Source organism: Nicotiana tabacum, chromosome 23, assembly GCF_000715075.1.
Source record: "Nicotiana tabacum cultivar K326 chromosome 23, ASM71507v2, whole genome shotgun sequence".
Taxonomy (NCBI): domain Eukaryota; kingdom Viridiplantae; phylum Streptophyta; class Magnoliopsida; order Solanales; family Solanaceae; genus Nicotiana; species Nicotiana tabacum.
The window spans coordinates 105,395,270-105,410,170 of record NC_134102.1 but is presented as its reverse complement, the minus strand read 5'-3'; the positions used below and the strand labels follow the sequence as shown (position 1 = coordinate 105,410,170).

The following is a 14,901-nucleotide window of genomic DNA, read 5'->3' as shown; positions in this document are numbered from 1 at the left end:
ATCTCATAATGACATTGCCACTGGCTTATCTTTTATTCTTGATTTGAATATTTATTCAATTTGTACCTTCTTCTTTTTTTAAAAAAATTCTAACAAGGACAACCAGAGGATTAGGATTCAGGATAGACCTACCCCTTCTTTTTTCTTCATTTACTATCTATTTATTTCTGAATTTCATAAACATTGACAATGTAATTTTCTTTTATACTTATTAATAAATTTTAATTTATAATATTAGGTCAGTTATTATTTTTGTGAGATTACAAATTAATAACTAACAATTATATGAAATTATAAAATAAGTGATCTGATCATATGAATATCTCTTACACGTAGACTTAGACTTAGACTCATATTTTTTTATATATATACCCCAGCCCCATTATTCTATTTACTTATCTTTAAGGTTTCTTAATTATTTTCTAAACAAAGTTTTTTCTTTTTCATTTTTTCCAATGATAACTTATCATCTCAATATTATATAAACAAGATATGTCTCATCTGTTCTGCTCTTCTTCTCCTTCTTGTCTCAAAGATCTAAGCTTTTTCAATGTTAAAAATTTCTTTTTCTCTATTTACAAATACCATCACCAACCTTTTCTTTAAAATCCCATTTTTATAGTTTCCAATATTTCTTAGTTTTGGCTTATAATATTCTTTTTTTTATGTGATCTAAGCTGAGGAAAATTAAATAGAAATGTCTGTGAGTATGATAATGAAGAAAAGGGAAGTTGAAGGTTCTTCTGGATATATGCATGCATTATCATCTGTTTGTGTTGATCAAAAAGAGAAATTTAAAGAAGATCAGAGATTTTTTTGTGGTAATAATAAAAAGATGGTTTTTTATGAAGGGAAAATTAATGAAGAAAAGTCATTGAATTCATGTAGTTCTTCATCTTCTATTGGAAAAAATAGTGATATTTCAGAAGGATCAATGGAAAAAACAGATGATTCTGAGGAAGTTCAGAGTTCTTATAAAGGTCCTCTGAATTCTATGGAAACTCTAGAAGAAGTTCTACCAATGAGGTATTTTTTTACAGCTTTTTCTTCCATTTGTTTATTTTTATTTTGTTCCTATTTTCCCTTATATTTTAGATGAAAAATTTGCATTCTTTTTCACTCAAAGAAAAAACAAAATTGCAATGGTATGTTTCTGTTTTTCTAAGCTGCTGATGAAGTTTTTCTTTTAAATTTATTGTGGCTTTTTTTTCAAAATTTTCATGTTCTGCCTTTTTTTTTTAAATGATCTCTTCTAGATTGCCTGTGTTGTTTTAGGAGAAATCAAAGCTTTTGATTTGTTTGACAAAGCCACCTTTTTCCTTAGTTTATTAATCATCTTTTTAGATTAAGAACATAGTGGCGTTGCTAATTAGCTTAGTTTATTAATCATTTTATTAGATTAAGAACATAGTGGGGTTGCTAATTAGCTGGAACTCAACGATACTATTTAGGAAATCCAGATTCTTTAGCATATTCACCAATATTATAGTCTCCTAATTTTTGTCCTGAGAAAGTGAGAATCTTCCAACACTTGAATGAGAGAAATCAAGAATCAGTATTATTTTTTTCCAAAAAAATATGTTTTCAAGGCTCTATGAAAATGATTCTCATGATTTACCCTTTCTAGTAGGAATCCATGCCTAGAAAATTAATTTTTCTTTATGTGCTCTAATTTTGTATAGATCTGGATTTCAATGAGCTATTATTTGTGGAGTAATTTTCATCTCTTTTAGTAGGTTGTTATAAGGAAAACAATATTACCTCTAGATTTCCAATTAACATATGTGTGATTTTTGCAGAAAGGGTATCTCAAGGTTCTATAATGGAAAGTCAAAATCATTCACAAGTTTAAGAGAAGCTTCAACTACATCCTCAACAAAAGACTTGGCAAAGGCAGAAAATGCATATATTAGGAAAAGAAGAAACTTATTGGCTTGTGGTTTAGCTTGGGATACTAACAAAAACAGAGGTGGAATCTCAAAAAGAGTAACAAATTCAAGTAGAACGACACTAGCATTAGCAGCAGCTATGAATTGTTGTTCATCATCAGGTTCAGGACTTAGCAGCATTAGTGAAAACACAACAAATTCTAACACAATGTCCTCAAGATCATCTGCTCCTTTCGTGTCGCGCTTTAATCCTCATTTCAAAGAGTACAACCTCAACCACAACCACAACCATTGTAATGGATCGAATCCTCCTCTTTGTTTATCGCCATTAGCTCGTGGGAATTTCTCGGGTTGGAGATCATTCTCCTTGGCTGATTTGCAGCACTGCGAGTTTGTTTCTGTTACAACAAGTCCTACATTAGAAACTACTGTTGCTGTTGCTGCTGCTGCTGCTGCTGGTTGTAATACCAAAGTGGAAAATGAGCCAACTTGAGCATATAGAATAATTTCTTGTCCAAGAATTTCCGTACTAGTATAAACAGAATTTCTTGTTCGGTTTATTTAGCAAGAGGATTCAAGAATTCTTGTCCTTTTAGCTAGCAAGTCTCAAGGCCCATCGTTAATAGAAGCATCTAACATCCTTTGGATAACATAGGTATTGTTCACTCCCGCAGCATGTCAATTAGTTAACCATCTACATATTTTAGTAGATATGCGCACTTAACGCTGCAACTCATTGATCACTTCATGTTGGGAGATGTGAAAAAGAATGAATGAACGAACGAATGAATGAGAAATTTGGGGAGTAACATGAGAAATGAGGGTATGAATGTTCCCTTAAATTAACATTTTATGAGGTGAAATTACTGGTAGCCTGTCTAACATCTATCATGCCTATAGCAACAACAATGCATTAGCAAAAAAAAAAACAATGCCTTAATGGATATAGTTGATTTAACTTTGCTTCTTTTTATCTCATGTAGAGCCCATATTGCTTTATAGTTTTCTTATTGGACAAATGACCCCCACATTAAAAGTGACAATCCTCAAAGCCAACAGATAACTTATCCCCACTGTTTTTCCTGATGTGGAGATAGGAAAAACCATTTTTTTCGCGTGAAGCAAAAGACTAAATGTCACTATTAAAGGACATTATTTGTCCCACCAAAATAGGAAGTATAAAAAGTTGAGTATTCTGATTTTCAGTGTGACTTCAAAGTTCAAACGATTCTTAAACTTTTATGAATTTAACATAATAAGAAACTAAATAAAAGATTAAAACATACATTTTTACCACAAACAAGAAATTGAAGAAAATCATTATTTAATCGCTAAGTTACATCAGCACATAAAATGAGAGGTAAGATTATCTTAAGAATCAGTGTAGCGAAGAGGTTGACAATAAATCTTTCAAAAAGTTGACCGTTTGCCCCTTACGCCTGTTCTTAGATAAGTAGAAATCGTTACATCATTTATTTCAAGCTGTGTTGAAAGAAGAATGCCTAAACAGGATTTTGCAGTAAAGGGAATACTGGTACAGATCCTTCATTAAAGTAACTTTGAGTCCAATCCAACGCATGAAAGGGAAGGAAAATTAAAAGAGAACCAAATAGTAAGTAAATACCCCACCTTTCAAACAATATTTTTTATCTTAAATTGACAAACCATTTTCTAAATGGGTACTAAGACTATCGAAATCTTTCAGCTAAAATAGACCCTATGGATAAGTATACAAATGAAATATGTTAATAAATACAGAAAGCTACTGTTAGGGCTAAAATAACTGAAGCACAATTATACAAATCACATAATGAAGTATGCAACTCATCAATCCTTGGAACCAGGTGCAAGAAAGAGCACACTTGCCGAAGTATGAGACTTTGGCTCGCTATTTACACTTGAGGAGTGGAACAAATGTAGGAGAACTTGAATGGTTGCATTTGTTACATGACCGATTTCGATATTTTCCATAACATTAAAAAACAAAAACAAAAGGGTATTCACATTAAATGTACATCAACAAATACAAGCCTATCATTTGTACAGGGAACGGAGATGGTTAGTGAGGTAAAGGAAATATGGCTACATCTCTAAAATGGGCAAGTGCCTTGAAAACTTCAAAGGCAGGAAGATACAACAATGAAGTAACCAACATGACAGATATACAGAGCTCAAAAGATGAGGCATTCCGAAAAAATAGGAAGCCTTTTGAGTAATTGCACCTAATGCCTGTACAGATCCTACTCTAGACCTAGACTGCCGTGTAAACAATCTGATGGCGTTTTCTTTTTGGATGACAACTTGTCCAGCATCTCCAGGAATCAGTTCCCAACCTCAGATGCAGTTTTCCCCAGGCAAGAATTGGTGACGTTGCACTATGTGCAATGTCGCGAATGGACAATGCTGGGAGTTGTACAAGAAAGAAAAGCTCTGAACGTGCCAAAAGAAAATTTACTTTGCATGCTGTATCATAAGCAACGCCGATGGATATTCAGATAGGAATTTTGGCAGCTCCATAAGTGAAGGATCTAACTCAGGAAGTGCCATATAAATGTCTTCTGTTAAGAACGGAATACTGCAAGCAGCAACAAATAATTAAAGAAGGCAACGGGGAAATGATCAAATGAATTCTCCATACACCAAGCAACTGATATGAAGCTTGCACCTTATGGGCTCATATTTCATTAAGCAAAAGGCTTGATTAACGTCAAACCGAATGGCATTTGCAATATTGATGTGATCTATGAACTGGTTCTTTATGCTATCCTTAAATATTTGGTGTGCTAAACTAAATGTTATTGAGCATTTGTGTAACCTGGACAAGCTGCTAGTTAGAAAATCACTTCTAATGATTAAGATATTGTTAATCATCAACGATATCCATCAGAACTGAACAGTAAACTAATTTATATCCAACTTTGACAGAGAACAATTAACAAGTAGTTTTAGGATAGGCATACCTCAAAAGGAAAAAAATGCTGGAATAGCAGTATATATCAGTAAACCGTACCTCAGATCATCATCCAACAAAAATGAGTTAGATGTTAGATTCTGAGAATCCTTGTTTAAAATCTCCCTCATCTGTGCGACAACCTACAGAGTACACAAAGTCATAAGCCTATGAGCCAAAACATTCCCGGCAAAAAGACTTAGGAGAAATGCATTGAAACACTTACCTCATTTGACACACTTTGAGTTCCATACTTGTCATCCCAATACATGGTACTAATTCGATATATTTGTCTGATTGTCAATGCCTGTTCAAGATGAAATACTTCGGATATTCAGTCTGCAAACAAGATTGAGATCACAATGACATGTTGTGCTATTATCTCTTACCGGGCAAAGGTCCTGTCTTATCTCTTCCAGTGATTTCTTCCTCTTCTGATGAATTACCTAGATAGTCACGGCGAATAAAATTTAAAGTTCAGAATGAAACGTTCAGATATTAAAGAGCTATTTAGCAAGGTATGGCATTTACCAGAAATCCAACAGCTTGTCTGATATAATTAAGTTCATGCCAAGATGTACCTGCAAACTACATTCAGCATCCACGTACTTCTTTGTCAGTTCAACATCTACATTGGAGAATGCACAGGAGAAAAAGAATGTCTTTCTTAATACCTCTTCTTTTGCATTGACTATCCATTTTTCTAGTTCTGCCAAACCGGACTTCACATATTCTCCATTTGAAAATGTGCAACACTCTCGTCGGAGTAAAAGACTTGCATAAAAGCAAAGACAATCATAAGCTTTATTTTCACAAAAGAAAAAGGATAAGGATTAAAAGAAGATACTTGTAAGTTAATAATACCTGTTAAAAAGTGATATGTTGATGAACGAGAAAACCTGGGTTGTCAGCTTGCGGATGAAAAACGAAGGCACCTGGAAATACATCCATTTGTAGGCAGTAAATTGACATCGAGAACGAAATTGCAAGTTTTGAAGTAACGAGTTAGAAAAAGCAGACACCCTCCTATCACCCCAGACTAATCTTTTGCAGTGCACAAAAACAGAATACAAGCTTTTTTGAAGCAATACCCAAAAAAAATATCATTTGGATGCTTTGGAGGTTATTGAGCTATACAAAATAGAAGAAAAGGAAAATTAAGGAGTAATTGATAAATCATCAAGGTGTAATATATCATTAAGGTGATCAGGAATCCTCGGGGAGCACTGAAATAGACGTAGAAGCAAGCTGAACTAAGGCATGTGCACATTGCGAACTAAATAACCTGACCACAGATATCCCGACACAAACTTGGGGACTTGAGGTGGCTTTTGTATCTATTTTATATGAGACTTCAACTATCCTCTTAATGTTCTCCAAAGAAAATATTTATATTCTAAAACATCTCAAAATCCTGGTCAAATGCAAAGCTTAAACTTGGGATGGTGGCTTTTTTTTAGAAGGGAGGAATAGCATAGTGAAAAAGACCCCCCTCCAACACCAAGAAAGCAAAGTGGAAAATGGCCTCCTTTGGGTAGAGGTTTTGGGGATAGATTTACCATATCCAAGGGAAAAAACAAACAAAAAGGAACTTATGCATACCCTCATTGTTGGCTGTGAACAGATTTTCTAGCGACTTTATCCGGCCTTGGCGAAAACTCTGAAATCTCACCATTTACATTTTGTGCAGCATAATTTTTTTTTGGGATGAAGTAACAAATTTATTGATTTGGGACAAAGTCTCATATACAAGCAGTATAAAACGAGTATAGAACCTACACAAAAATGTGGTTCTCTATGGGAAACACCAACGATCCATATAAACAGGAACACTCATGGATGCACCAAAACTAATAAAATTTTGGAGGTTATTCCACATATATACAAAATTATATTCCAAAGCTCTCATATTCATCTCCCAAAGAACCCACATGAGAGCTAATAAGGCTACATCTCATGCCCAGCCTTGCGTCATCTTCTCCTCTTTACAAAGGTCCAATTGTGTAGCACGTGATTTGTAAGGCATAATATATATTTTTAAATTGCACTGCGTCGCAGAATCCCTACTAACCCATTTTTAAATTGAATGGCATGTTATCCATCTGGCAGTGCCAAAATAGCATTTCCCAAAAATATATACTCTATTTGACCTACAAATAGACTGTTCTAGTTTTAAATTATTTACAGGGCAACTTTCCCTTGCACTCTTCAATATTTTAACTATCATTCAGAAAGACCAGGCTGTGCTAGAAAAAGTTCTAATTGTCCCAACCAAAACAAAAAAAACAAAAAAAACTAGGTTCTGGAATGACTTCTATTAAGAATGAAACTCAACTCTCATCTTAACTTCTGTGTCCACACAAAAGAGAACTAACGCATTGCAACTGAAAAGTACACATAAAAGGTTTAATGGTCTTAGACAACCCATAATCTTAAATCCCAAAAATTAACCACTATCCTACACTTCGGACCACCACAATAATGTAAATCACATACTTTAAACTCCAACTAACCAGACTATTCAGGACAAGATTTTTTTTTCCTCGAGAAATGGCAAAGCCCAAAGCCCCTCAAAAAGTAGCTATACCCACTTTGCTTCCTCAGTAACTCGAATCACCAACTTCATGGTTGAGGTTGAGAACTCTTTTCATTACGCTATCCCTCCTTTATCACTATTCATAACCAAAATTGTTGTTTTAAAAGCAAGAGTCAAACAACACGTTCAACTTGAAATAGAGGGAATAAAAAACAGTTGTTGCAATAGAAATAAGGATAAGCTGTTTATTCTAAGTCTAGTAACGGTAAACATAAATGGAATAGCAATTGTAAGGACTTTGCAACATTAAAATGCAACTACAAACATGACATATGAAAATTGCATCAAAGAAATTCTTCATCAACGCAATACTGCAACCTCAAATGAAGAGTGAGAAAAAATACAGCTAAATGAGAGGATGAGAACAATATGCATACATGATTTCCGCGTAAGCGGCTCAAGAAAGAATCCAGAAATTTGATGATGCTATCCCACTGACTGCTTGGTGCCTGTTGAGGGATACCACCAGGTGATCTAGTTGATTTGCCTCCATGCACCCGTTGGATTTTTGGTGCCTTCACACATGAACACGTGATACAGAAAATTAAAATTACAGTCTTAGGAAAAAAAGGTAGCCTATCAGGTGATGTATATATCATGCTTAACTACAGGAAGAGCATGAAACAATCAACAAAATTCCCCAATTTAGTTTTTTTGTTGTTAAAAATCCCCCAATTTAGAGTTTCAAAAAAATCCCCCAATTTAGTAGTAGTTACTTATTTAAAATTCAACGGAGTTATCATATGGCAATCAAATATCAGCCAACACCACCTCAATCCCAAACAAGTTGGGATTGACTAGATGACTCTATATCAGTTTCACATTTTTCGGGTCCATTTACATTCTAATAGTAATAATACTCCCTCCATCCCAATTTATGTGACGCACTTTGAATGGCACGCAATTTAAGAAATAAAGACTGAAAGAATTTTGAAACTAGTGGTCTAAAATGAGGTATAGATATTTGTGTGGCTATAAATCATCTCAGGGTAAAACAAGTTTAAAGTTAAATTGTTTTCAAACATAAAAAGGTATCATTCTTTTTTAGACAGACTAAAAAGCAAAGTGCATCACATAAATTGGGTCAAAGGGAGTAAAACTTTTGAATACATATTCGGCGTTTTTATAACTCGAAGTTCTCCGAATTCCATACTTATCCCTACACTGTTTTTATAACTAGAAGTTCTCCAAATTCCATACTTATCCATACTAATATACAAGTATTTAGATAAATCAATGATATTGTTGATAAGCATCCATCTAATATAAGTGTAACAACTAAGCCTTAATGCCAATTTAGTTGGTATCACCTTTTTTTATAAGCAAATTAATTTATTAATGTGGGAAAATACTCTCGCATACAAGTTGTATAACAAAAAGTAGAGAACCTACACAATAATATGGTTCTCTACCGATGTCACTCAATCTTCTATACAGGAATATCATGGGTGCAACAAATACTAATTAAGAATAAGAGATCCTTCCCCAAATGTACAAATTCATTTTTTAATCCCTTAAAAGCTCTTATATTTCTCTTTCCATAAGACCCACAAGATGGCTAGCGGGGCAAATTCTGATGCCCTGTGTCTTTTCTTCTGTTTCTAGTTCTCCTTCTATGTAGCTCATCCAGCATCACCCACCACACCTCGAACCAATCCAGAACAAGCCACCATAAGCGTGAAACCAAATGTAACAAGAGGTAGTTGGTACCACCTATATGGATCCTTTGCTTCTATTGTTTCCTGCTCTTAATTGAATGTGTATTGATCCCAAGAGATTTAGTTTTTGAGACAAAATCCCTTTATATCATGTTACACCTACCCACCCCCTTGCAGGACTTTCAATCATAATGATAATCCAAAAAAGGAAAAAAGATAAAGATAATAACTAAATCGCATAAAGGACTCAGTCTCCCTCCATCAGCATTCACCAACTTCCTTTGTATTCCGTCCTAAAGAAAATGATTTTTTCCACTAAAATGGGATGTTTACCTCATAATAACACCAAGCAACCCAAATGCTCATCCTCCGAGAAGCCCTTTTACTCCTTTACTTCCATTTTATATGGTGATATTTGACTGGACACGATGTTTAAGAAAGAAAGAAGGAAGATTGTTGGCACATATTATAAGTACCCTTAGAACTTATGGTTTGAAACACGCCATGACATTTCTATGACTATAACAGCATGTCACTACAGGTAAAACGAGAAGTTTAAAGTTAAGAGTTCTCAAATACAGACAGGTGTTATTCTTTTTGGAATAGACAAAAAAGGAAAGAGTGATATACAAAATGTAACAAAGGGAATACCAACTTTTATGTCTAACCTTTCACTTCAGCTACTTCCATTTTCAATTTCCAATTAATTTCCTTTTAGTTTATTATTTTCTTAATGGTAATATATACATAACAACAAACAACAATAAAAAACCTGATGAATTCTTACAAGTGGGGTCCTGGGAGGGTAAGATGTACGCAGCCTTACCCCTGCCTTGGAAGGGCAGAAAGGTTGTTTCCGATAGACTCTCGGCTAAAGAAAGGATGAAGAGAAGTAACGGCACTAATTAGTAACAACAAGAAGATAAAAAGAGAAAACCGAAGGCAAGATAGCAATTACACGCTAGGTAGTAATACCAATCTAAGAATAAAAAGATACATACTAACCTAATGCTATCAAACTGAGGAAGACAAAGGGAAAACGCTCGACTACGTACTAACCTTCTACCCTAATCCTCAACCTCCACACCCTCCTATCAAGGGCCATGCCCCGCCTAATCACCTCTCCCCAAAACTTCTTTGGCCTACCTCTATCCTGCTCGTACCCACCAAGGTTAACCTCTCACACCTTCTAATTGGGGCTTCTATGCTTCTCCTCTTAACATACTCGAACCATCTCAACCTCGCCTCTCGCATCTTATCCTCCACGGGGGTCACGCCCACCTTATCCCGAATAACTTCATTCCTAATCTTATCTAACCTAGTATGTCCACACATCCATCCCAGCTACTTTCATCTTCTGGACACGAGAGTTCTTGACCAGCCAACACTCTGCCCCATACAACATAGTTGGTCTAACCACTTACCTTTAAATTTCAACGGCACATTCTTATCACACAAAACACCGGAAGCGAGCCTCAACTTCATCCACCCTATGCGATGCGTGATATCCTCATCAATCTCTCCATCACCTTGTATTATTGACCCAAGGTACTTGAAACTTCCTCACATCTATGTCTGCTTCCTGAGTAACGTCGCTTAACTTGCACTCCAAGTCCTCCATCTTGGTCTTGCTTAGCTTGAAACCTTTAGACTCAAGAGTTTGTCTCCAAACCTCCAGTCTCTCGTTAACACCACCTCGCGTCTCGTCAATCAGAACTACATCATCTGCAAATAACATACACCATCGCACCTCCCCTTGAATGTGTCGCGTTAATGTGTCCAAAATAACATACGTATCCATCTCTATTCTCTAATGATTATAGTTAAAGATATTTCACATTTTCGACCACGGTTTGTCTCTTTGGTCAAATTCCCAATTTTTTATATTTTTTATATTATTTTAAATTAATGCTTATTAGTTGTAGTGCTTGTTTGAGTAAGTCAAATGGGGTCAAGCAATTTGTAAATGGACGGAGTATTATATTAAACTTATTAATATCTTTTTTTTAAATAACCTAATTTTAACAAAATGCTATCTCCGTATGATGCATTGAACTTTTAACATCTTGACTCCATAGAGTCAATAAACACAAAGAAAGAAAGGGATTTTCAAGTATTCCTGACTATGTTGAAAAGCTTCTCGAGGGTACTACAGCTTGCTTGGAAGGCTAGCGTAGTTTTCAAAAAGCGAGACAGAAAACTGATATTGTACTTAGTTATCTTATCGTACACATTCCTTATTTTGAAATAATGCTTTTGAGTAAGTTCAGCCCCGAGTTACAACAAAAGTGTCTGAAACAGGTCGAGCATATGACGCCAAAAGACAAAAGCATCACGAATTCTTCTTCCAACCTCTCACTCAATTATCATTACTCAGTTCTTCATAAACACCTCCACACACACGCACAAAAAAAAAAAAAAAAGGGAAAGGACGTAAAGCAGTAGGTAGGGCTTGTCATGACCTAACTAGAATCAGTAGATTCGACAAGAAAATAATGCTGACTTGGAAAATCAGTTCAATAAAAGGCATTAAGTACTGAAAGACGGTGTTCAACAGCTGAATCTGATGACATGCTCATGCACAGGAAAATTATTTGGGAGGCAGGAATAGCGCACCTGAATGCACAGACCCAGCAATGGGGATATTTCCTTCTTCAAATTATCACGAATCAGACCAAATATCTTCTCTACACATGCGGTTAATTGTTGTTTAAACAGTAAAGCTGGATATCTTGCTTCCATATGTGACATTCCATCCTCTGATCCAATAAATTTCAAGGGCGACTTTAAACTCTGAAGAAGGTGAAAACACAAAAACCTGTTAGGTCTCTTAACGTAATCCAGCAATTTGAATGATGATAAATGCAAAAAAGCTAACGACAATCATAGCAGATTTGATAAGGATAAAGCACAACGCATTGAACAATAAATACACACACACATAGATAGCCTTTCCCCTTCCTCGGGGATCCAAGGGTAAAGGGGAAATGAAAGAGATAGAGCCCGGAGGATTTAAAGAAGACTTATCGAAGAGGACACACAAATCAGGCACCGAGGCCATAGACGACAGTAACATGACTCGTTGACTAAGTTGCTCGGACTCGGGTGCAAATGTCCGATACAGTTGCCGATCTAGATGTCGGATCCTTCATGATCTAAATCTTAAGATTCGGGGTACGGATCCAGGTATGGTAAATGTGCCAGGATAGGCTAAAAATAATTCAAATATCTAAAATAGAGTCATAAAAATATGTGTAATTAAGAGATATTATGTGGAAAACTTACAAGGTATTCCGAGGAGGAGAAAATATTGATCAAGAGGAGAATCCGAGAAGGAGAAAAAAGGAAAAGGACTGACATAGAAATTTCAAAATACAAGGTATTCCATTTTCTTCAATTTCACCCTAGCTTTTTTTTTTTTTTTGATGAAGTAAGAGAGATATCATTGATAGGCATCAAGTAGATGCAGAATTACAAAAGCAAAAGTTGTGTTAGCTCCAGTACAATGGCTGCTAAGCTAAGTTTAAGGAGCTAACAAAATCCAAAAAATTAATTGGACAGTTTACAGGGGTAAGAGTACACCAGCTGTATAGGTTGGTTAAACAGATAGCCTTCAAAGTGTGTGTTGGGGTTGAGATTCCATCAAAACATCTGTGGTTCTTTTCATTCCATAAACACCAAAAGATAGTAGCTGGGATCATCCTCCAGACTTATTTGATGGCTTTATCAACTCCGCAAAAACTCCAACATTCATAAGCATCTTTTATTGACTGAGGTTGTACCCAACTCGGGCCAAAAACAAAGAGGAAGAAGTTCCAAAGTTCGACTGCAACTGGGCAGTGTAGTAGAAGATGGCTGATGGACTTCAAATTCACCCTAGCTTTTGTTTTGATTTCAATAATTATTATATATATCCCGAAATTTTCTCTCGATTTTAGTCAAAGTACCCAAAATCGGTTGACCATATACGGTACGGATCCCACACCCACACCACCGTCGTGTCGACACGGGTGCGGAACCAAAAGTGAAGAGTCCGAGCAACTTACCTCGTTGGCCACATAGATATAGCTTTCCCAACAAGAGAAGAAGAAAAAGGCATCAAAGGATTTCTAGCATAAAGTTGTGGGAAAGAAGACGTGAAGACGATGAGATCTATACAGGATAGGATAACACTAGGTTGATACCGCGTTCCGGTGATTTGCTCAGTGGTTAGAGCGCAGTGCGTGATGTGTGAATTAGCCGTCATGACTCATGAGTTTGAACCCTGTCGAAGACAAACAACTTGGTATTTAAGTGGAGAAGGGTAGATGGGCGAGCTCATATCTACCGAATTTTGAATCATGAATCACTGGCCCTCGAGGATTTTCGGTTATGCATAAAAGAAATTTTAACCACCCAAAAAGAATGGCAAGGTTCGCGATACAGTCAACTCATCCAATTTATGAGTATGCAGACACAATTTTGTATTAACTACATAGAAATACAAATAATATTTTACAGCTAAAAATAGAGGGGTTTGTGTTAATTTTGTCACTTGCTACTTTATCAAAAAATTTCCAATTACAATCATGATCAAATACTATTGGATATTAGTAACAACGGAACATGATTACACTATTACAAACACCAGAATTTTTACTTATCAAGAGATACACAACTTACTTGTGCGACCCTCCCATTTAGTGCAGAACCGCCTCCAGAACGCTGAGAAGTACTAAAGAATCCATTCGCCCTCAAATTTCTTTGCAGCAGACAGAGAAGTGCAGATGCATTCGATAACCAATAAGGCAATGTAACAGCCTCATCTCCGACCTGACACCCCAAGAAAATAGAAGAAAGAAGAAAACCTGGTTAAAGATGAATGAAACTAAAGACATTAGCTAGTTTAAAACTACCAGAATCTTTTTGAAAATTGCATTTATTCAAAAAGGAAAAGGTGTCCTTTCATTTAGAATAAAACTGTCATTTGTTCAACGATCACATTTGGTATAATAGCTAGCAAGGTGATCACACACTAGGTTAGGAAGCCACCTGGATGTACAGCTACATATCATGGTAACCAACTTATTAGAGGCTCTGTCTATACAATGAGTTCGGTTCAATACTTAGCAAGGTGGTTCACAACTAGGTTAGCAAGCCAACCCAGATATGCAGCTGCATATCATGGTAAGCAAGTAATTATAGGCTTGTCTGCAAAAAGATTTGAAACTTTGTATTGAATTGTATAGCCGCCTCTGACAAGGAAGGTATAGCCTAGCGGTAAGGACCTGCCACCTCCAAACATAAGGTTAAGGTCCGGGGTCACACAGGTAATGAAGTAGGGACTAGGAAAAGAGCCATTGTTGGGCTCTTGGGTGGGGTAAAGATGGGTGGGTTTATCACATCAAAAAAAAAAAATGCATAGACCACTACATCCAAATATTTAAGATAAAGCACATTTATTTGCAGGCCAATTCTTTTTCACAGGTCAAGCATATGAAATATTTGTTGATAAGCAGCCGACAGAGTTGAATCCAGGATCTTTTAAAGGTTATGAACCGAATCCAGGACCTTTAAAGTGTATGAACCACCTCATCTAAAAGCTTATTTTGTTAAGGAACACTTCTATTGTTTTTAGATCTGCAACTCAATGGATTTAGGACTAGGACCACAACTCCAACTTCTTGGTAGTCCCTTCAAAAAGTTCCATATATGTTGCTTAATCTCACAGTAGTCACATCTGACAAACACATCAATCCAAAGAAGCCATTAGCATTTTGACTTGCTCAAGATTGCACCACAGCGTGTTAATTTGGAGAATATCAAAGA

The 14,901-nt window shown here is 35.8% G+C and overlaps 2 protein-coding genes across 2 annotated transcripts in view; one reads left to right on the top strand and one right to left on the bottom strand.

Annotated features, from left to right (window-relative positions):
- The first annotated feature begins 396 nt into the window (after window positions 1-396).
- LOC107781417 (uncharacterized) lies at window positions 397-2,470 on the top strand. Its single transcript, XM_016602120.2, has 2 exons — window positions 397-1,026; window positions 1,800-2,470. Exons 1-2 carry the CDS (start codon window positions 698-700, stop codon window positions 2,380-2,382), a joined length of 912 nt encoding a protein of 303 aa, XP_016457606.1. The 5' UTR covers window positions 397-697; the 3' UTR covers window positions 2,383-2,470.
- A 1,394-nt stretch (window positions 2,471-3,864) lies between these two features.
- The window catches only part of LOC107781407 (myosin-15), a 39,778-nt gene continuing 28,741 nt past the window's right edge, over window positions 3,865-14,901 (bottom strand). The window contains exons 29-38 of the mRNA XM_075245259.1: window positions 13,756-13,905; window positions 11,710-11,886; window positions 7,813-7,950; window positions 5,704-5,774; window positions 5,514-5,613; window positions 5,371-5,427; window positions 5,229-5,285; window positions 5,066-5,146; window positions 4,900-4,982; window positions 3,865-4,464 (exon numbers count right to left, since the gene is read on the bottom strand). Coding sequence (XP_075101360.1) covers window positions 4,341-4,464; window positions 4,900-4,982; window positions 5,066-5,146; window positions 5,229-5,285; window positions 5,371-5,427; window positions 5,514-5,613; window positions 5,704-5,774; window positions 7,813-7,950; window positions 11,710-11,886; window positions 13,756-13,905 — 1,038 coding nt within the window. The 3' untranslated portion in view covers window positions 3,865-4,340. The remainder of the gene's footprint in view (window positions 4,465-4,899; window positions 4,983-5,065; window positions 5,147-5,228; window positions 5,286-5,370; window positions 5,428-5,513; window positions 5,614-5,703; window positions 5,775-7,812; window positions 7,951-11,709; window positions 11,887-13,755; window positions 13,906-14,901) is intronic.